The 21,904-nt window shown below is 39.5% G+C and overlaps 1 protein-coding gene across 4 annotated transcripts in view; it reads left to right on the top strand.

The window, feature by feature from the left end:
- The window catches only part of suco (SUN domain containing ossification factor), a 57,392-nt gene extending 35,752 nt beyond the window's left edge, over window positions 1-21,640 (top strand). For 2 of the 4 annotated variants that reach the window (XM_057841130.1, XM_057841127.1), the window contains 13 exons: window positions 361-466; window positions 1,129-1,149; window positions 1,463-1,518; window positions 2,084-2,175; window positions 3,683-3,748; window positions 5,757-5,840; window positions 10,479-10,572; window positions 12,458-13,660; window positions 13,749-13,836; window positions 16,496-16,600; window positions 16,791-17,055; window positions 17,259-17,314; window positions 18,946-21,640. In XM_057841130.1, coding sequence (XP_057697113.1) covers window positions 361-466; window positions 1,129-1,149; window positions 1,463-1,518; window positions 2,084-2,175; window positions 3,683-3,748; window positions 5,757-5,840; window positions 10,479-10,572; window positions 12,458-13,660; window positions 13,749-13,836; window positions 16,496-16,600; window positions 16,791-17,055; window positions 17,259-17,314; window positions 18,946-19,485 — 2,776 coding nt within the window. In that variant the 3' untranslated portion in view covers window positions 19,486-21,640. The remainder of the gene's footprint in view (window positions 1-360; window positions 467-1,128; window positions 1,150-1,462; window positions 1,519-2,083; window positions 2,176-3,682; window positions 3,749-5,756; window positions 5,841-10,478; window positions 10,573-12,457; window positions 13,661-13,748; window positions 13,837-16,495; window positions 16,601-16,790; window positions 17,056-17,258; window positions 17,315-18,945) is intronic. The other 2 variants (XM_057841128.1, XM_057841131.1) reach the window with 2 other exon arrangements.
- The last annotated feature ends 264 nt before the right edge of the window (window positions 21,641-21,904 follow it).

The raw sequence follows: 21,904 nt of genomic DNA, 5'->3' as shown, positions 1-21,904 counted from the left end.
TACAGCAGTGATATTTCAATGTTGTTAGAAATTTTATTTCATGAACCGGTTCATACCTAATGTCTGTGTGTTCTTTTGTTTAAAAGCTTTTAGCATGAATGTTTTATTAGCTTTTTCAAATCAATATTTTATGTCTTGCTTCCTATTATTTTTGCACTTACTAAATCAAACAATGGTTGCCTTGATGACAACCATTGTGGCCCAGAAAATGGGTCAGCTTATCGTCCGTTTTGACTTTCATGATTTATCTCTGTTCATAAATATCTCGACCTGCGTGGTATTTTGCACCAGCCTCAGTGTTGGCACGGCATGCTCAGCAGAAGTCCAAGGCCTCACTTTTAGCCTCACTATGTTTTGTAGATACCCCACCAACAAATGGGTGAAACTGGGGACATTCCACGCAAGGGATGAGCGCATCATACAGAGCTTTCCACTGGATGAACAGCTTTACGCAAAATATGTCAAGGTACTTTGCTTCTTTTTTCTCTGCTCAGTAAAAGTACACTCATGCCTAAGGGTGGGGGAAGTCACGAAGAGTGTATTTAATGGTTATCTGCTTCAGTTGACACAGCGGCATTCATGGTTTAAAGCTCAGGGGACCCTCTTATGACTTCACAGTAATTCTATGCTGCCGTGTTGGTGCGAAACTCTATCATGGGAATGAGTGAATGGCGAAATGTGACTCTTATTGATGGCCGCCACATTGTGTATCAGTCACAGTGCCTCTGCTTGTATGAGCTGAAGGTTAGATGTGCTTTGTATGGTGGGAAATATGTCATGTTATTGAACTCAATCAGTACCATTGACAACTATACACATTAATTCCTTTTTAAACTAGGATAGCTGGCATTGTACAGTTACGTTTCTTTTCAAATTTGTGAAAATTTTCAGCATTTCTTGAATTGCTGCAAAAATCTCTGAATGAACCTGTCATCTTTCTTACTTTTCTGTCCTTATCCTGCTGCCAGTCTCTTTTCTTTTGAGCTCATTAGAATGATCTCCTTCACGTGGAACCATCAGAAATAATTTTTACAATTGATTGAGAAAATGCTTGCAACACCTTTGATTGAACTCATTTTCTTGTTTATTTCTCCTACCTTCCGTGCTGCTGTCTTGCTCTGGCTTCAGATGTTCATCAAGTACATCAAGGTTAGCATTGTGTTTCTGTCTGTCCAAGGCTGTTCACCTGTCTTAACCTTTGGTAATGTCCTAACTGGTGAGCTGGTGGGTGGGGAAAACAATTGTGATGGAAGCTAGCTAGCTAGCTAACTAACAGCCGCACTGACTACGCTGTCCGCTTCTTTTTGTTGGTAGTTTTGTGGTTAGAGTGTGATAAATGGGGTGTACATTTACAGCTCACAAAAGGTTGGCAATTTTAGACTTTGAGGTGATTTTTTTTTTTTATGTGTGTGTTGTGTATTTGTTGTCAGGATTGCTGCTAATTCATGTCTGACTTTTGCAGGTTGAGCTGCTTTCCCACTTTGGCTCCGAACACTTCTGTCCTCTCAGTCTCTTCAGGTAAGACAGGCTGCTCTTGCTTCTATTTATGGTTTTGTTTCGATTTATAGCACAAAAGTTAATTATAGTCTGTTTTGGCACACTAATTACTACATTCACCAGGAAGGAGACAGGGAAATCCTGAGAAAGCTATGTGAAGCTTTCACATAGATTTCTAGAAATAATGATGACCTAAACAGTGTTTTTGTATACTTCTATTTGGTCTTGGCCCCCATTACATGAAATAGCTTTTTTGTTTTGTTTTGTTTTGTATACAATTCAATTCATTCGTTTTTTATGAAACTTTTAAATGAGACCATAAAATGTCAAGATTATGCTAAAGTTAAATAGAATGTTGACTAATTACAACAGAAAAGACAGCAAAAAAATTGCAGTCTTTTCTTACTTCATTGAAATGCAAAAATTACAATCACTAATATGCAAATTTCTGTATAACGGAATGTGATCTCTCATACAGAATCATATTGTAGTGTCCAACAAAGCTTCTCCCCACCCTAAGGATATAATATCACTTATTTATTTTGTAATAACAGGATCTAACAACGAGTGTATTTGTTTTGCGTAGGGTGTTTGGTACAAGCATGGTGGAGGAATATGAGGAGATATCAGATTCTCAGTATCCTTCTGAAAGGCTGGAGTACCTGGATGAAGATTTCGGTAAGCATCCGGATACACAACCGGATACAGTGGTAGCGATACATACGAATTTAATTCATTCCAGGACCTGGTATGCAAGTCGAAACTGTCCTATATCGAGCAGGATTTTCCCATAAGACTGCATTATAATTCGATTGATTTGTTCCACAGCCCAAAAACCTATGCTGAATCCTTTAAAAATACTGAAATAAAAGAAAATCTTTCATAAATTCTGCAGGTACAATTACAAATTGCAATTGCACATAGCATAACAAATAAATTATAAACACTAATGAAAATAATGGTAATATATAATAAAAATAATGTAACGAATCTGGTTCTAATGTGGCGGTTGTGTTTTGCATGCTGTTCCTGAACTCACTGTGTGACTGACGAGAGAGCGTGAGAGAGTTGCGAAAGAATGGGAAGTTTTTACATTCTCTTTTCATGTTCTGTTGGCGTTGCCGACAGTGGACAGCTGCAGTGGTGTGTTGCACAAGTTCTGAAATAAATGATTAAAAACCTGACGAAGCTGGTGACTTCCTTCCCGATGTTACAATAGTAATAATTGTCTTAACTTATAAAGACAGGCGGTCGGAGGAGGACTGTCGAGATCGTACACATATTCTGGCCGTATTGTCATGTCAGTTCACTGACGCACACACGACGCTCATATTTTTCTATCATTTCTGTAGGATCTGAAACGCCAAAAAAGCCTTCAGCCCAACGATCTCCTCGCTCCGTCCCACTCGCATGCACGCCGCTCAAGCGGGGAAGAAAAGTCTCACGGAGCTCGTTCCCAGTTCATTCGTGTAATCCAACAGAGATTAATCCAAACGCTTGTCATCCACAACACAAACAAAGGGGCAACTGAGAGCTATTTAGAGAGACTAATTTAACTAAGAAGATCGAGATAAGGAGACGTCAAAAACTGTTTGGGCTATATGCTTAATATGCTTCCTCATTCATGCCTCACGCCGACTGAATTCGCGCACCGAGCCCTTCCCCATATATCGTACGACACTACGTCAAACGTGACGTCACAAAGTAGTTCCACGAAATTTTGTCTTCTATAACCAAATAACAATTAACAACCTGTTTTATAGAACCAAATAAATTTAGTTGACATTAATAATTATCCAAACGTTATTTAGGCACTTACAATTTCCATCTTAATTTCAATGGTAAGGATCACCTTTTTCCTCATTTTTTTTCCTACCACATGCACTAACCTTCTTGGACCCATGTTGATTCCTCTCAGAAGAAAATCTGCTGTCTTGCGGGAAAACAATGAAATTGTGACGCTGTTTTAAATCGTCGTATTTCAGACATGTCATGTCGAGACAAATGACGACTTAAGTTTTTCGTCGGATGTTGAAAGGATGGTATGTCGATGTGTTAATAAGTCGAGATACCACTGTACAATATGCAAAATTTAGAGGTCATAAGGTGTACCCAATAAAGTCTCCACTGGGCAATTGATTCAATTATTGGTTAGTAAATGCATTGTAATTTTTCTGTCTTACAGACTATCCACCTGGCTTTCAACCATCAGATGACAAGGCGTCTAAAAACTTGCTTGGCTCGGCAACCAGTACGTACACACAAAACAAGAATATTGCACTTTGTCCAAAATGACAAATGTTTCAGTGATTGTGAAAGTATGGTCACCATATCACTGTAGTACGAGAGTTCCCTCTAGTTTTTCGAACAAAGCGAAGTAAGGTTAAATTGTACTTAAGTTTGAAGTGTAATACACACTTTTAAACAGTTTTGTTTTTGTGGTCATTGGTTTTAAAAAAGTTTTGAGAACCACTGGCATAATGGATTTAAATTAGGGCTGTCAAACGATTAAAATTTTTAATCAAGTTAATTACAGCTTAAAAATTAATTAATCATAATTAATCGCAATTAATCGCAATTCAAACCATCTATAAAATATGCCATATTTTTCTGTAAATTATATATATATATTCTGTAAAATAATTTGTTGGAATGGAAAGATAAGACACAAGATGGATATATACATTTAACATACGGTACATAAGGACTGTAGTGGGCATTTCACTCTACTGTCATTTAAATCTGTCTATGCTGTCCTCACTCTGAAGCGTCTACTTTTTCCAAAGCTAGACAGCTAGTGAACGACGCCTTAATAATCAGACTTCTTCCTTTTTCATCTGATTTATTAATAAAATGGCCTCAAACCATTGTCCTCTTTAGACCGTAGTGAAACTACAAAAAAAAAGTACACAAGCATTGCATTAGCAACAACGTTAGCTTAGCACGCTATACAGGTTCACTAAACATAAACAAAAAGCGTCTCATACAAAAAATATAACATTTCGCTTACTAACATAATACGTACATTCTTTACAACAACCATACTGACGGACAAATCTTGTCCAAGGATCATATAAGCACAACATTACAACGTAGGCGTCAGCCCGAGACGTCGTGCAGCCATATTGAACTGGCACGAAAGCAATAAACCATGTCGCAAAGCGACCACAAGAGTTCGCTGTTAGACAGCACAAAAAACCTTGCTGTTAAACTTATCAAAAGGCAGAATACTGTCTGAGCGGGACATGTGCGTTAATTGCGTCAAATATTTTAACGTGATTAATTTTAAAAATTAATTACCGCGCGTTAACGCGATAATTTTGACAGCCCTAATTTAAATTGAATAAACATTTGAAGTAGAGGAGTTCTATTTTGGGGTGAGATTTTAGGCCACTGCAGGAGGCCAAAAGCTTTCACAATGACCTCAGCAAAATATGCAGACATTCTTTTGTAACTAACAAGTAATTTCCTGTCATATATAAACAAAGAAAAAAAACACCCATTTTGTAGTCTAATGAAATGATTTATAAGATTAGGCAAAACCTATATACAAATTTGTGAGTTCAATGGAGTATGCTAGTGAAAGTGCTTCCATTATTATTTTTAAGTCCCTACATAATGGCAGATAAGACATTTTTTTTCTTGAGTAATTCTGTCTTTTAAAATTGTTGTGTGTGATACTTTTAAAAACTTTTTTTAATTAAAAAAAAAAATTAAATGCAGCTCCCCCTGTCATGATTTTCAAAATTAATGTCATTGTTTGAAAAGTTGTTTAAAAAAAAAAAAAAAAAAAAAAAAAAAAAAAACACTGTTGCTTTGATGAGGAAAATGGAACAAAAAATGTATTATTATCTAGAACATGCTGCATCACCATTTTCTTATGTCGAGGCTAAAAACTGCCCAAGCACTTGGGCAGGCAAACAGCCAAAGTGCTGTGTAAAGTTAAAAATGCCAAGTCAGTGCTTTCTCCATGCAAGCAAACATGGGTGCCTTTTTTACACTTCATTAGCTAGTCTTTTTCCTGTGGCTCGGGGTTGAGTTTTTCCACTTTTTTCTTACCTGAAATCTCTCATAATATTCATTCACTTATTATTCACTCTTTTACATTCATGGCCACATGCTCCTCTCAGGGAAAGACAATTAGCAATGATTTTAATTAAAAAAAAAAGTGAACAAAAAAACAATTTCATTAGGTTTAGAGAATAATAAAACATGATACAGGACTCTTGCTAAAATGCCGACGTTGTGTAAACTTTTAGATGCCATCCTCAACATGGTCAACAACATAGCAGCTAATGTGCTAGGTGGGAAACCTGAGCTGGAGGGCCAAGCAGGGATTCCAGGTATGTGTGCTATTCTTTTTTCCCATCCTGTCTTCGGTCAGCCCCTTTCTGTTTCATTACTTTACTCAATTAATGCACCCATTTTATACCATATTTTTCAGACTATAAGTTGCACCCGAGTATAAGTCGCACCAGCCATAAAATGCCCAACGAAGAGGGAAAAAAACATATATAAGTCGCACCGGAGTATAATTCGCATTTTTGAGGGAAATTCACTTAATAAAATCTAACACTTAGAACAGATATGTCATTTTAAAAGGCAATTTGAAATAAAAATACAATAGAGAACAACATGCTGAATCAGTGTACAGTATGTTAATTAGGAGTGGGAACCTCTTGGTACCTCACGATACGATACGATTTGCCATACAAAGCTCACGATAACGATGATTTGACGATACAATTATTATCGATACATTGGTCAGGAAATCATTCTAGGATATTCTACAAACAACTAATTAAAAGAAAAAACAAGCTTCTGCTGTGAATTGGAATGAGTTTATCATTAGAAGACGTCCAATCCATTTGAACTGGGAGGGTGGCAGCGAATGTTCATTCCCTCCCACCTCCCTCAGTGGCAGTGGCAATGAGGTAATTTTGGCCAATTTAAGGTCATTTACCTGTTGATTTTCAGGTACCCCCTGTTGATTTTGGGGTATTTTATGGGTCACTTCCTGCTTATTTTGAGTTACAGAACAGGAAGTGACCTGGGAATCACCCACATGAATAGGCAGTGACTCAAACTCAACAGGAAATGACCTGTAAATGCCCTAAAATGAACAGCAAGTGACCTGTAAAGGCCCTAAAAATAGAACGTTCCTAGTCTAAATGGATTGGGCGTCAAGCACCATCAATGCAGCCTTAGTGTTAACTGAGACACCATTATGGTGGAAGATTTTGGTGGCAACTTGTTTGTTCCTTTTTATTTTATTAGAAATTGACACCTTTTTAAAACAATATCTCGATTCTTGGCAGGAGCATATCGATAACCTTTTGGGATACAAAGTATCACGATTAGGGCTGTCAAACGATTAAAATTTTTAATCGAGTTAATTACTGCTTAAAAATTAATTAATCGTAATTAATCGCAATTCAAACCATCTATAAAATATGCCATATTTTTCTGTAAATTATTGTTGGAATGAAAAGATAAGACACAAGGCGGATATGTACATTCAACATGCGGTACATAGGTGCTGTATTTGTTATAACAATAAATCAACAAGATGGCATTAACATTATTAACATTCTCTTAAAGCGATCCATGGATAGAAAAACTTGTAGTTCTTAAAAGATAAATGTTAGTACAAGTTATAGAAATTTTATATTAAAACCCCTCTTAATTTTACAAATTTTAATAAAACGAAAACATTTTCAATCAAAAAATAAACTAGTAGCTCGCCATTGTTGATGTCATTACACCATGCTCACTCCCCAAACCCACAAAATTATTTGGACCCAAGCGCCAGCAGAGGGTGCCAAACAACAAAAAACAAGTAACAAGTAACAAGCGGGCATTACACTGGTGTCAATTTAATCTGAGTGGGGCATGTGGGTTGATTTCGTCAAATATTTTAACGTGATTGATTCAAAAAATTAATTACCGCCTGGTAACGCGATAATTTTGACAGCCCTAATCACGATATATCACCATTTCGATATTTTGTCACACCCCTAATGTTACTGTTACATGATGCATGAACAATGAAAAGCGAACGTGGCCGGTATGTTAACGTAACATAGCGATTAAGAGTTATTCAGATTACTATAGCATAAAGAACATGCTAACAAGTTTACCAATCAGTGTCACTCCAAAACCCCAAAACAACATGTGAAATGATATAATAATGGGTTAATAATTTCACATATAAGTCGCTCCAGAGTATAAGTCGCACCCGTAGCCAAACTCTGGAGAGAAAATAAAAATTGCGACTTAAAGTCTGAAAAATATGGTAATTCTGCTGGAAATTATGTGACACCACACACAGCCATATAAGCATTTTCTTTAAGATTGACGTTTGCATGCTTAAAAGCAGGTTTGGTAAATTTTTTCACAACGTTATAAAGCTTACGCAGTTAGATGAGGCCCTGGCTTGTCTGAATGACTCACAGAAAAAAAATCATCTTTAAACATCAAGTTATTTAGCCTTGATTCAGTCTTCTATACAGATAGATGAGTCACCGTATTCGGCCTTTCCCTTTTGATGCACTTCTGAATGAATGGAATGGATCGTTGAGGAAATGGCAGATCTCAGATGGGAGGAGATTGCAGAGGGGATTGAATGACTCAAACAAATTTGAAACGTTGTGTCCTTTAACATGTACAAATCAATTGTGTGGTGTTTTTACCTTTTTGACAGGCAGCAAAAGAGGTGTTAAAACTTTTTATGCTTATCAAAATACTTAACATTCTTAACTACCTATGATAGACATTCTATTCATTTTGACTGGAAGGGCTGGTAGTGATCAGCTAACCATGGCACTGAATAACTTTAAATAGTTGAAATGTTGAAATAGTTTAAATGAGTTTGTTTCTCTGTTACTCCGACTAGCTTTGCTAAGGGCATGATGAGTTCTAACTGGATCAGACCAGTTTGTCTCCTGACTTGCCCAAACATAGGCTTGTGAGTCAAACTGCCAGGAAAAGGGTCTCATCTCCACACTGCCTGCTACAGACTGTAGGCCAGGGGTGTCCAAACTTTTTGCAAAGGGGGCCAGATTTGGCGTGGTAAAAATGTGGGGGGCCGACCTTGGCTGTTACATAGAACAATATATTTAAGCAAAATTTAGCAAGCCATTTGTCATATTTGCTTTATTATTTTTTTATGAATAATTTCAACAATCTCGCAACTAGCCTTTGCGGCGTTCTTTCGAATCTCGGGTTCTTGCGAAATACTACTGCTGTGAAATTAAACTAGCTTCAAGTTGCTTCAATTTCTGGCTGCGTATCTTCTCTGTAATCTTGTCATACATGTCAGCACGTCTGGTTTGGTAATATCGCCTCACATTTAAATCTTAAAAAACAGCGACTGTCTCTTTGCAAATGAGGCAAGACACAGTTGTTGTGTATTTTAGTGAAGAAATAGTCCAATTTCCACCTATCCTTGAAGCGTCGGCCATCACAGTCAACTTTTTTTGTGTTGATTGTCGCCATTTTAGAAAATTGGAAGTAGAGGATCACACGGTGTAATGTTGCTTAGCCCTTAAAATCCTGCAACATGAAGCAATTATCAGAGAATCCCAAAATTTGAAAAATAAGGTCCTAATGAAACCTTTTTTTTTTTTTTCAAATTTGTGAAAAGAAAAGTCAAAATGAATATGTGTAATCAGCGCTCTAATATCTATAATCCATGCTAAATCATGTTTTTTTCTTATGGAACCTGCAGATGCATGTGTTGACTTGCATCCATCTTTTTTTTTTCCAAAAAGAAATGTAAAAATTCTAAATTAGTCTGAAAATCATGAAATTTTAGGTTTATCAAATGTGATACATTTGGCAATAAAGGGTTAAAGTGCTGCTGCCTTTTAGTTGGTAAATGAGGAGCAGCATTTCGTGTGTAAGCTACATTATATGCTGGTTGCAGTATTGCTGACCAATTAAGTCTGTGTGCGGGCCAGATGTTATTGATTTCATGACAGAGGCTGGCGGCCGTATGAAATTTGTCCACGGGCCGCATTTGGCCCCCGGGCCGGACTTTGGACATGTCTGCTGTAGGCACTGTGGAGCCATTAGTCCAGTGCATCTCAATTATTTTCTCTCATGCCTCCATGAGGAAGAGGAAACTAATTTGTCCCCCTCACTCTCCGCTGTGATGATAAATATGTCTATTAAATTGTTCAAGTTCATTGAGATTTAAGGCATTTTTGGGCACATTTTCAAAGAATGAACTTAAGCAGCTTATTATGGTGATTTAGGGTGGGATGTTTGTAAGAGATGCAATTTATTCCCCTTTATGCTGTCTGCCAACATTTAGACACAGTAAACACAAATCTATGTACGTCTCCCACTATCTTCACTTTGAAGACATGCTGTACATAACTTGCATCATATTTCCTGGTCTTAGTATGTGGGAGACATTTCTTTCTGATAGGGATGATTTTTTTTTTTTCATGTTTTGCTGATGGCAATCAAATACCTGTGTTTTTAGACCAGTGAAATTATGCAACCGCTATTATTTTGGTTTACAAAATAAACTGTATTGGAAAAAACTTGCTCTGCCAACTAGGTTATTATACATTAAACAATAAACATATGAATCCCAAATAGTTCTTTTAATATCATTTGTCTGAAATTGTTTCCCACGCAGTAGGCATGTTGGCATAGTGGTTTGATTTACAGCAGCTAAAAAGCACGGCAGTGCTGTAAACATAAGCGAGTTCTGGTATTCCAAAAATATCCATATCGAATACTGTTAGTCAATATCAGGCAGTTCTACACTTTTGTTTCGTAAAGACACATACAGCTAATACTTCCTCTGCACACACAAGTAGTCGGTGCACAACTGACATCTACTGTATTGCATGTGCAATTACACTTTAGTAGGGCGGGGGGAAAAAATGCATCCCTGGGAAGCCTGCCCAACTGGTTGAGAAGGTCTGCATTAGTTTAAGACTTTCATCTTAATGCTGTTTTCTTAGTCACAGGTAACGTGACGGAAGAACTGTTGACCAACAAGGAGAGTGTACATGCCACGAATGCTACACCAGTGGAAACGCCTCAAGACTCGACACTGTAAGAGCCATAATGAAGGGTTGGCGTTTTTATGTGGTATACCAAGTAAAGTGGAAGAAAGGAGTAAAGTATTAAAGGGGCAGATGAAGAGCTTTTTGAACTCTGTGTATTTTGACAAATTTAAACTTAGGACGAGTTCATCAAAACGACTGTCATTTCTAACACGTAACTGCAAGAGAATGTTTAGTTTTTCAACACTCAGTCAGTACTGCCGTCCCAAAGCCGGAAGTGTGTCGTCATTTGCAGAAGGCAACAGAAGACTAGGTGGACTTTATCCATAGCAGCACCAGCGATAGTGATATTTCCATCGAAAGTAGCCATTCAGGATCGCTTTTTCGTGACGCTAATGATGACAAGGACTTCCAGGAAAGATTATTAATCCTTACGTGTTTGAACCTGAGGCATCAGATGACGACGATTTACTTGGCACAGCAGACGGTGGTGACACTTCACATAAGGAAGAGTGAAAACCCCTCTTACCTGCATCGTGATTTCTCTCTGAACCTTTCTTTACCCGGCCATTCTGGGTGTCATAATTATCAGTAAGTGCAAAAACAGACGACTAGTTATATAGATGTTGTAATAAAAGTATAAACTTCACATGAATAGATGACTTGTCAGCTGTCCTCTTTACTTATGACAAGCCAACAACAACAACAAAAAAACGGGTCACACTTAGTCGAACTGGCAGTAGGATTTGCCCCTATATCAACAGAATTGCATCAAATTTTAGAATTAGAAAAGCCAGTAGGGGTCTACTTACGTCTTTGAAAAACCAAGGTTGTTTTCTCTTAGGCTTTCCAAGCTGTCGTCACTGAAATGTTGAAAAATAAAGAAGTGATCGAGCCGGGGAGAAGTTCTTCAGCTTGACTCTCACAAAATATGTCCAAATCCTTGCAGAAGGTTTTTTGGGCCACAGATAGTCTCGAGCCTTCGTGTGAGCAATTCAGCGCTACACATCGAGATGGCATGATGAATCTCTCGAGAAAAACCCAGAACATCTTTGCCATATATGGCAAAGATAGCATCGTGCTATACTTCCATATTGGAGTGCTGGCCGAGGCCTTCGGTAAATTAAGTCATCAGATGGCGGCCAGCAGCGAGGCACGTCCCTCGTTGCTAAGGTGAGGTGTTGCCATGGTAGTAACTTAAAAATACGCAGTCAATGAAAAAAGTTTTTTGTAATATGAGTTTTGAGACCGCGAGTGATGCATTTATTACAATTTAACCAAGTGAAACGCTCAAGAATTGAACTCTTCATCTGCCCTTTAGGTTGTGAGCTTGTAAATCAAGGTACATGTAGTCCCTGGGTTACGACGTACCCGACTTTATGACTCTGGAGTCTCGTCTGCCAATTTTTCTCCGGTGTTTTTTGAAGTCTCATAAACTGTAACTTATTGTACCTCACAGCATCTTATTTTTTACTTTATTTTGTTAATATGACTTCTAATATCTGTTTTTGGATAGTTATCTCGAGATTCAGGGGGTATTTAGGAGTACTTGAAGAGTTAATTGCAATTTACACAGAAATTCAGGTTATGTCGCCAACGTAGGAACGGAACTTGCTCGTAACCCGGGGACTATCTGTACTTAAAATAATCTATGCACAGCTTACATGAACAATTTGAATAACTCTATACTACGTTCGTAATACTCCTCACAAAGGAAAGAAGGTCCGAAGCTGAATTCTTATCCCCATCTGAATTTAGCATTTTTGCACATTTGCTAATCTTTTAGATAAAATTCAGTACAGATACTAATCAGTTTCTTACTGAACTTCTCCACCGCAGTGCATTAAAGAAACTTAGCAGTAGTGAGCGTCTCCCTGGTTGGCTGGTGAGACCTAACAACATCGATATGTAACTTTGATTTTCCATTTTTTTAGAGAGACACCCGTAAAATTAGAAGATGACACGGACCCTCAGAATGCTGCTGTTTCTTCTACATCCACCCCATCCCTCGAACCCAACATGGACAGACAGATTGTTACCCTGGTGGAAGAGGAAGATGAGGACGAAGAACCTCGACAGTCTACTGTCACCTTGTTGGAGGAAGAGGAAGAGGAGAAAAGTGATGAAATGGTGGCTAGGGAGACCTCTATGTACTGTCCTTTCTTGGCTTCAGTGTCCTGCCTCGCCACACTACCGGAATTGCTTCACCGCTGGTGCGCCGTCGTGTTAGCTGAGGAGAGACTCCGTAAACTTCACACTCAGACAAGCCCTGTTGTAAAGACCCCGATATCCAAACCTCCACAGATCCCCAATCCCACACCGACACCTACACAGGATGTCCTTCCCCTCACTGAAAAAACACCAGAGCCCGAGGCACCGCTTCCAGACCAAAACGAGGGTGGACAACAAAGCGATCTCCCACTCACACCGCACACTCCACCGCTTGACCTGCAGCTGGAGCCTAGTAGGACGTCCACCCTTTTCCCGCACAGCTTCTCGGATATCCACAGTTCCCTGACTCCCACCCACCAGGACCTACTATTGCCCCCCATCAAGGATGCTGCCCTGAACCCTGTCTCCACTCCTCCCCTCCAGGCTGCCCCTCTGCCCGACACGCAGCAGTTGAGCGCCACTCCTCCTGCCTCAGTGCCGAGCCCCTCACCACAACTTCCCACCCAGAAGATGGATGCTCCTGACACTGCTCTCCCCACCCCAAAAGAACAGGATCTTCCCACTGCGTCACGACCCGAAGACCTCATCATCCCACCCACTGAGCAACTGACCACTCCTCCCGTAATGGACCCTAACGCAGTTGGGGACCTGCAGAAACCTAACATAAATTTAGAAGAACACGTGGACCCTCAAGGAGGAGAACCTCATCGGGTGGACACCGCAGAGGATGAACTATTAAACGGCACCGCGCACCGGGCGGCCACCGATTTCTACGCCGAGTTGCAGAATGGCGTGGACTACAACAACGGTGTCCCAACAAGCGGCAGCAGTGCAACGTCCAACGGGGCAGCCGTACACGGCTCCAGCCAGAAAGAGAGCGTCTTCATGAGGCTTAATAACCGAATCAAAGCCCTGGAGATGAACATGAGTCTATCTGGTAGATACCTGGAGGAGCTTAGCCAGAGGTAAAGAGACGGGTCATCCATACCAGAGTTCTTACTTGTGGTTTCTTCTTGGAAGATTCTGGTTTCTGACCAGCTCATTGTCGCTTAGATACCGCAAACAGATGGAGGAGATGCAGAGAGCGTTCAACAAGACTATCATCAAGTTGCAGAACACCTCACGCATCGCTGAGAAGCAGGTGGGCATTTTTTTAGTGTAGTGTTCTGAAAATGTTTAAACACCAAAAAGAACACCATTCAAGACTGCAGCCATTTCATGACGTCAGTAATACCTGTCTACCTGATTGTGACGTGTAAAATTGGTACGTGCTCACATGAAACCTGCGTCACTTCTTCTCGAGCCCTGATGACACTATAGATTCAGACATATTACTTACATATTGCTCAACTGGTCGGTCTTGCTGGTTGAAGAATAATTGATTTATATGTTGTCTCTGGCCAGTCCACCACCGCGGCTTGTGAGGCAGGTTTCACGCATGCGCAGTCCAAATGCGTGTAGTCGGGGACACACATTTTGCATTAAAAGAATTTAAATTAAATTTAATAATCTGTACATATATAATAAAAATTTTAAAAATAATTTATAGCATTTGAATTTTAAGATTTCAGTTTTTTAGCACATGAGCAGTATGGCTCAAGTATGCACCACATGCATGACCAGTCGAAGAATATTATTCTAATAAGTCTGACTCCATCGTATATACAGTATATCTATTGTGCTTTCACGGTTTCGAGAGGATGTGAGACAAAGGTTTTGCACATGTTTGGACCAACTGGGTAGCCTGTCGCATTTTAGTAACAACAATACCCACGCAAAAATACACTGATAGACTTGAGCCCAGGTCCATGTTTTAATGACTAATAATGATGTCACAAGGAATGTTAGTCATTCTGGCACACTTGTATTTGATTGGCTGAAATGGTACCGTATTGAAAAAATGACTGCCACCACTTACAATAGTCCCAACAAGATTCTTTTCACTGGGATGCACATGATAAAGGTCTCCCCTCGCCCTTGAAGGGGATCCACGGATAGAAAGACTTGTAGTTCTTAAAAGATTAATGTTACTTTGAGTTAAAATAATTTGATCTTGAAACCCTTCTTGATGTTTTCATTTTTATATCATTTGTAAAGTTAGTTGGTCGCCATTGTTGTTGTTGGCGTCGCAGGACGGTGACGTCACATGGCCACACTGCCGAACTTCCAGAATATGACTCTAGCGACATAAACATGTCATCTGTTCAACCCTTTCAATTTGAACCCGAGAGGAACATTAGCTCATTCACTCCCAGCCATTTTCACCGGAGCAAGGCCCTTCGCTCCCGGCCGTTTAACTGGATTTTGACTGATTTTGCATGGCCCACAGAAAATTCTTTTGTATTGCTATATAAACATGGAACCCACCAAATGAAAGATTAGAAACTCTTCTTTCAGCAAAAAAAAAAAATCATTTTCCATTCTTTAGAAATCGGCATTAGAAAATAGCTTAGTTTGAGCAATTTTCCAATTTCTGATGAAAAAACGGAGAAATTGAGCTTTTTGTGAAAACATACATTTCAAACATGACTTTGACTTTAACACAGCTATTTTTTGTTTTAGTTACATCCCAAACATCTGAACAATGTTTTCCTTTTACAAAATAACATAAACAACAAGACAAATAGAGCTTTTGATAGCAAAGTAACAATTTATTTCCACATAACTAACTGAAAGATGACGCTATTGTGGCTGCGACAGCCGATTAAACTTTTCCCTCATCGCCGCCTGTTTCAAGAAGAGGAATTTTTTTTGAGTCTCCGCGGGCTTTGCCCGCGAGCAGCACGGACTTAACGGCATCTAGTGGTCCCGGCTTTGAGGCTTGGCCGTTCCTTGCTGTTGAATAGGGTTGAGGGTCTTACCAAATGCGCTACTGCCCTCCAGTGGCCAGTTTTATTGCTTTAAAATGGATTTCCGCTTTGTGCTTTGGAGCTAAATTACAACCCAGAGATGTCTCTTTTGAAAAAAAAACAAAAAAAAAAACGTAAAAGGCAGATAAATACATCTTTGGGACACTGAAACAATTAAAAATAGAATGTATTTATACATTTTTGGAAGCAAATTAGTTAATGAGCCTGATAACACTGTCGATATTTGGCAAAACGAGCAGCAAAAACAAAATGAACAGGAAAGACAGGACAATACGAGAGTAGGGGAAAAAAACTGTCTTGCCAAAATGTGCTACAGCGGCGAAACGTTTTACAAGAGGCGAATTTGACACCCAAAGTACTGACATTTGCTTTTAGCTTGTTTTGTTTGGAAATATATAAAGACAGAACATACTAACGATGCCTTAAGAAATTCTCAAACGTAGGAATATCAAATAAGGGTGGTTTAAATATGCTACGTTACTAATGTGGTCAACAGATAAACAATCTGCTTTAAAGCTACCACAAGAAAACACAGTGCTTAAAAGAATGAGAGTGAAACCAATGCAAAAAGTATTTTGGTGCCCTGAAAAGGTAATAAAAGACTCAATATAAACACAAATAGTAAGTACTAATCGCTTTTAACCAATGAGCACATGTGTGGGACGTCTCACCGCGTAGAAGGAATTGCAGTAATCCGGTAGTATTCGTCGAGTGACAGTGACAATCTACGTCCTCACCCCGAGCGTCCATTGCGCGCCTAAAACATGGCGCTCTCTGTTGGTCAAGACATGTACTAAATATTATAGATAATTCATGTGTTTCTAATAACATATTTTAGAAAAAGAGAACAATTGTGGCTTATTAGAGCCTACAAGTCTTTGTCCGAGGTTCCTTTAAATGAGCTGATTCAGACTTTGCTTTGTTTATCAGGACCAGAAGCAACAAGACTCCATCCAGGCTCTTCAGACTCAGCTGGGGAACCTCACTAAACTGATGCTCAATCTCACAGACACTGTCACACAACTTCAGAAAGAGGTGAAAAGTCACTCCCTACCATTGATGGCGATAGACGTCCGATCCATTTCGACTTGTGATTGTTCAATTATTTGCCGCCAGCTGAAATTGATTGGACAGCTATCACTGTCAATAGCAGCCAATGATTTAAAAGTGAGCAATTATTTATTGTTTTTTGGCCCCAAAACCCACAACCTATTCCCCTATTCAGGTATCAGACCGTCAGTGCTACCTGGTCTTTTCTTTGGTCTTGTGCCTGTCCCTGGGCCTGCTGGTGTGCGTGCAGTGCTGCCGCAGCTCCTGCACCGCTGCCAGGGCTGACGTGACTGCCGGCGCCTTGGTAGTGCCGCCCAAAAGCAACAACTACCCAAGTCCTAAGAGATGCTTCTCCTCCTACGACGACATGAGCCTGAAGCGCAGGGTCACGTGTCCGCTCGTGCGCTCAAAGTCCTTCCACCTGTCATCTTCTACAGAAGGTAAACATGACATCAATCTGTTTATGCACTTGCCCTTGACGCTGAACGCTGTCGGTGGCAGCTTGTGTGCACATGGAGGCTTAAGGAGAATAAGAATAGAGTGTGAAGTTTTGCTGGCTAGGGGTAGGCTTTTGCCAGCTGCGCTCTAATTCAAAGGTTCAACTTGTGTTACTGTTCTTCATCTGTTCCTCTTTTCTCTACAGTAGGTCCAGATGACTTGTATATTGTAGAGCCGCTAAGGTTTTCTCCAGAGAAAAAGGTAAAGTGTCTCCCAGACTACTATTTTACCATTTTGAAACAATACAAATAATTTTGCGTTAGATTTATATTGCACTTTCAGGACACTGAAAGATGCTTTACAATGCATTATTCTTTCACTCCACACTAGATATTGGTGCTATAGTAGCCACAGCTCCCTCGGGGCAGTCTGACAGAAGTGAGGCAGCCAATTGGCGCCATCGGTTATCAATAGGGTCGTTCCGATCATTTTTTTTGCTCCCGATCCGATCCCGATCGTTTTAGTTTGAGTATCTGCCAATCCCGATATTTCCCGATCCGATGGCTTTTTTTTACTCCCGATTCAATTCCAATCATTCCCGATAATTTTTCCCGATCATATACATTTTGGCAATGCATCAAGAAAAAAATGAATAAAACTCGGACGAATATATACATTCAACATACAGTATATAAGTTCTGTATTTGTTTAATATAATAAATCCTCAAGATGGCATTTACATTATTAATTCTTTCTGTGAGAGGGATCCACGGATAGAAAGGCTTGTGACTTTGTATATTGTGACTAAATACTGCCATCTAGTGTATTTGTTGAGCTTTCAGTAAATGATACCGTGGCCATGCCCAAATGCATGATGGGAAGTGGAACCATGACTGTGCGTAGTGCTACCAATTAATATATCTTCCCTGCGTTGGGAAATAACATAAGGTGTTAGCAAAAAGATCAATCGCTACCTTGCTTCCCATGATATTTCTAATCGTAGGGAGAGGGATTGTAAGGCTTCAGCCAATTAAAAGAAAGGCTCCAAAGGCTGCCAAAATTCACTCTACTCATTTTAGTTCAGGAGTTTCAGCTCCTCCAGCCATCGTGTAGCACAGCCAACTCACTGGCACTGATCAACAACCGGTGGGGGAGGGTTTAGCCTTGCAGCTGCAGGCGAGGGATTTCACCATGCATTTTTGGGACATTAAAAAAAAAAAAAAAAAACTTTAGGGACATTATGACGGAAATTTTTTTGCGGTTTTGAAACCATGACGTTTTCATTCCACGGTATAACTTGAAACCAGTGATCGGCACATGTCTATTTTCACACATCAAATAATTGCTCGACTCCAGTCTAACATAATCAAAATCTACCATTTCTTAAAAATAATCAACTATTTGCACAACCATAAACCCCCCCCCCCCCAAAGTTTAAGTGAACAATTGTATATATGACCGTTATGTGAAAGACTGTTGCGCTAACGATATGCAAACTGCGAACTTCTCTGACCTCTTATAATGGATAAAATAAAAAAAGGACACAACTTATGAGCACAGCCATTTTTTTGACGTCATTCATATCCACGAACATGCACACTGATAGACTCGAGCACATGTGTCTTTGATTATGAGTAATAACAATGCCACAAGGAAGGGCAGACAATCTGATATACTCACATTTGATTGGCTAAAATGTTACCAGCATTGATAAAATGTCAGCCACTTCCTGGAATTAACTGGTGTTTATTTACCTTTTTCTCCACTATTGCACATCAGAAAAATTCAATTGTTTTTATTCAATTTATTAAACAGGATTCTTCTGCTGGGATGCGCATGATAAAGGTGATGCTGATGCTTCACGTTAAATAAATATTTCCTCTTCTTTGCAGAAAAAACGCTGTAAATCAAAGTCTTTGGACAAAGTAGAAACGCTGAAGCCGTCTGGCCCCTTAGTGCCCCTCACTAATGGGGACATCAAATGCAACGGCTTCCATGCAAGCCCCCACCTTTCGCTCCCAGTCTTTGGGCTTCCCCCTGCCCTGCCACCACTGCCTCCGCCCCCTACTACTACTTCATCTGCCCCTGTGGAAACCACATCATTGCCCCGCTACTCCTCAAAGGAGCCCGTCTCAGAGACACCTAGCTCCAGCTCGTCAACCCACTCCGAGGATTCATTCACCGTGCGCTTGCCGCCTCCTTCGCCCGCCTTCTCCTACGCCGAGCTGCCCCCAACGACGTCCCTTCAGTCAGCGCGTCCGCCGTCCAAGTCCCGGCAAGAGAGGCGCTCCACCAAGCGACGAAAGTCACGGCACGCCGAGCTAGCGGACAATCGCGCGGCTTCGCTGTCCGGCCTGCAACACCTCATGAAGAGCAGCAAAGAACTCAGCATCGGCACCATCCAGGTGACCGCGTTCAGCGGGCAAGTCTGAACCGCATCATCCCAAAGAACCGCATTCGCCCTCCTCCACTCCCATCAAACAGACCTTTTAACGGTTACGTGCCTTTATTGCCCCCTTTTGAATTTGTGTTCAAAACACAAATGTTTGTTTGCGTGGACAAGTTTAGTTAAAGTATCCACAAAGTATTCAAAGCATGTCATAGTGAGAGAACCAAGTTACAAAATACATCTTTTCTCTTCTCTTTGTTGCATTCATATCCTTCCTGTCTTGCCATTATGACTTCCGGGACCACAGTCTTTGTTCATAGATCCCCTCCCAGCTTTTGTCTGACTCCCTCAGCAGCCTGATGAAGAAAACAACTTTTACGTTTCAGTACGTTTTCAGAAAAGCAGCACACAACGTTTAAAAAATATATATATATTATAATAATAATAATAATGCTCTGAACTCAACATTTTATCAGTTTTTTTGGGCATGTGAGTAACAAAACAAAACTCCATAGCGTCCTTGATCACAGGCGAGTTAACTCGCACATTAAGTTAATTATTTTTAACTGTGCATTAAGTCATTGTGTTGATATAGCTTAATATTTCATTAATATGATTGTACATTTAGAAATAAATACTTCTTTTGAATTCATTATTAAACAGACTGTGATTGATTGCAATTAATCTCCCAGTTAATTATTTTAACTGCATTAACTCTTGGTCTCTCATTGACGGCGGTCGACATCCAATTCATTTGAACTGGGAGGGATGGCAGCGATCATTCAATGCCAGCCTCTCTCAGTTCAAATTAATTGGTTGTCTGTCAATGGCAGCCAAGAAGTTTATGTATCTGATTTCATTTATAGGGCAGTACATTTAAAATAAAAGTGTGCTAATTACTACTTTTAAATTCATTATTACACAATGTGATTAATTGCATTATTAATCATTTTGATATTCATTTTTATAGATTTTTATGAATATTATGAAATAATAAAAACAATATTATTCAAATTGAATAAATAACAGGAAAAACTAGTTATGACCCCCCCAATAACACGAATTTATTCAAAACAAATACAAAGATCAGATTGATTTAAACTTCGTTCAGAGCGTTTATTCTTTGTTTTTTTTTAAACCGTACACGACTCAATCATTTTTTCGAAAATTCTCCCAAAATGTTCTCAGATTCCGTAAAATGCAAGTTCCATCTATCATTCACTGCCACTGACAGCAATAGATGGGCACTTCATTTGGATCTGGAGAAGCCAGCCTCTCCCAGTTCAAATGAATTGGACGTCTATAGCTTTCAATACAGCCAATGCGTTGCATATTGTTGTTTACTTGAAATTGCCAACTTTTTCCACACTTTCACCCATGTCTGTTCTATCACTGAGCCAACCCAGGTTCCCGCACAAGTTTGAAAGAGCAGATTTATTTATCTATTTATTTATTTTCACACACTGGCTGGCCAGTCTCTGCAGCGGAAACGAGAACAGCAAAAAAAAAAAAAAAGTAAATATCTTCTTGTACATGCAAATACTCACTGGTACATGACTTAAGAAAACGCTTGATCTCACTCTGCTGCTGCTTTCTGATTGGTGGAAAAGTGCATGTATTCTCATCAGTTGTTAAATACATAAAAGGTTTTCTGATAGGCTCCGAGTGGTTGTCCATCTTGACAAACTGGGATACCAAGACCCCACTTTCCCGCCTTTTTTTTGCACAAACTGTGAAGAAAGATTGAACATTTAATCATAAGCTTTGTGAGTCTGCATCCGTGTGTGTCCTTTGTTCACTTACTGCAAGTTTTGCGCAGATTTCGTTTAAAAGGGAAATTCAGGCAGAGAGGGGTTGTATTGAACACTATTCATGTCATCGCTTTTGTCCTTTTAACTCTTGTCTGTGGGTTGATCTGAGATTACTTTTTTCTGTGTGTTACAAGAGGCGACTTTGATTCTACTTAACACAGCGGAACAGAGAGGTTGCTCAATGAGCTCTGTGTGCACTTTTTAATGACTCCTCATGCCTTTTTGGATGTTTAACTTGTTAAAGCAGTCTTTTGTCTTGAGGTTCTCTCTAATTCCTTTAAAAAGCTGCACAGTATTTTGTTTTTTGAGCAGGTGTGAATTACTACAAAAGTTGTAGTGCCATTAGAAACTGTGAATTTCTAAATAAAAATCTTTTTTTGTCTTTCACTTGGGCTTCATGTTTTTCTTTTTAGTACATGGAAGAACAAGGCAGCAAATGCTTTATTAGAATCTAGAAAATATGCAGTGGGTAGGGTTTTAACTGATTGACCTGAGATTTCTCGGGTTCAGAGAGATCTAGGTTTGTAATGTAATGAAGGTTTAACTTGCGTGTGCTGACTTCTGTTTGACGTGTTTGAATGTGATTAGTTAATTCGAGGGTTGCATGCTGGCGCACTGTATTATTTTTAATTCCCTTCTAGAAGTTATTTC

This window comes from Corythoichthys intestinalis, chromosome 7, assembly GCF_030265065.1.
Source record: "Corythoichthys intestinalis isolate RoL2023-P3 chromosome 7, ASM3026506v1, whole genome shotgun sequence".
Taxonomy (NCBI): Eukaryota; Metazoa; Chordata; class Actinopteri; order Syngnathiformes; family Syngnathidae; genus Corythoichthys; species Corythoichthys intestinalis.
This window is presented reverse-complemented; position numbering and strand designations above follow the sequence as displayed.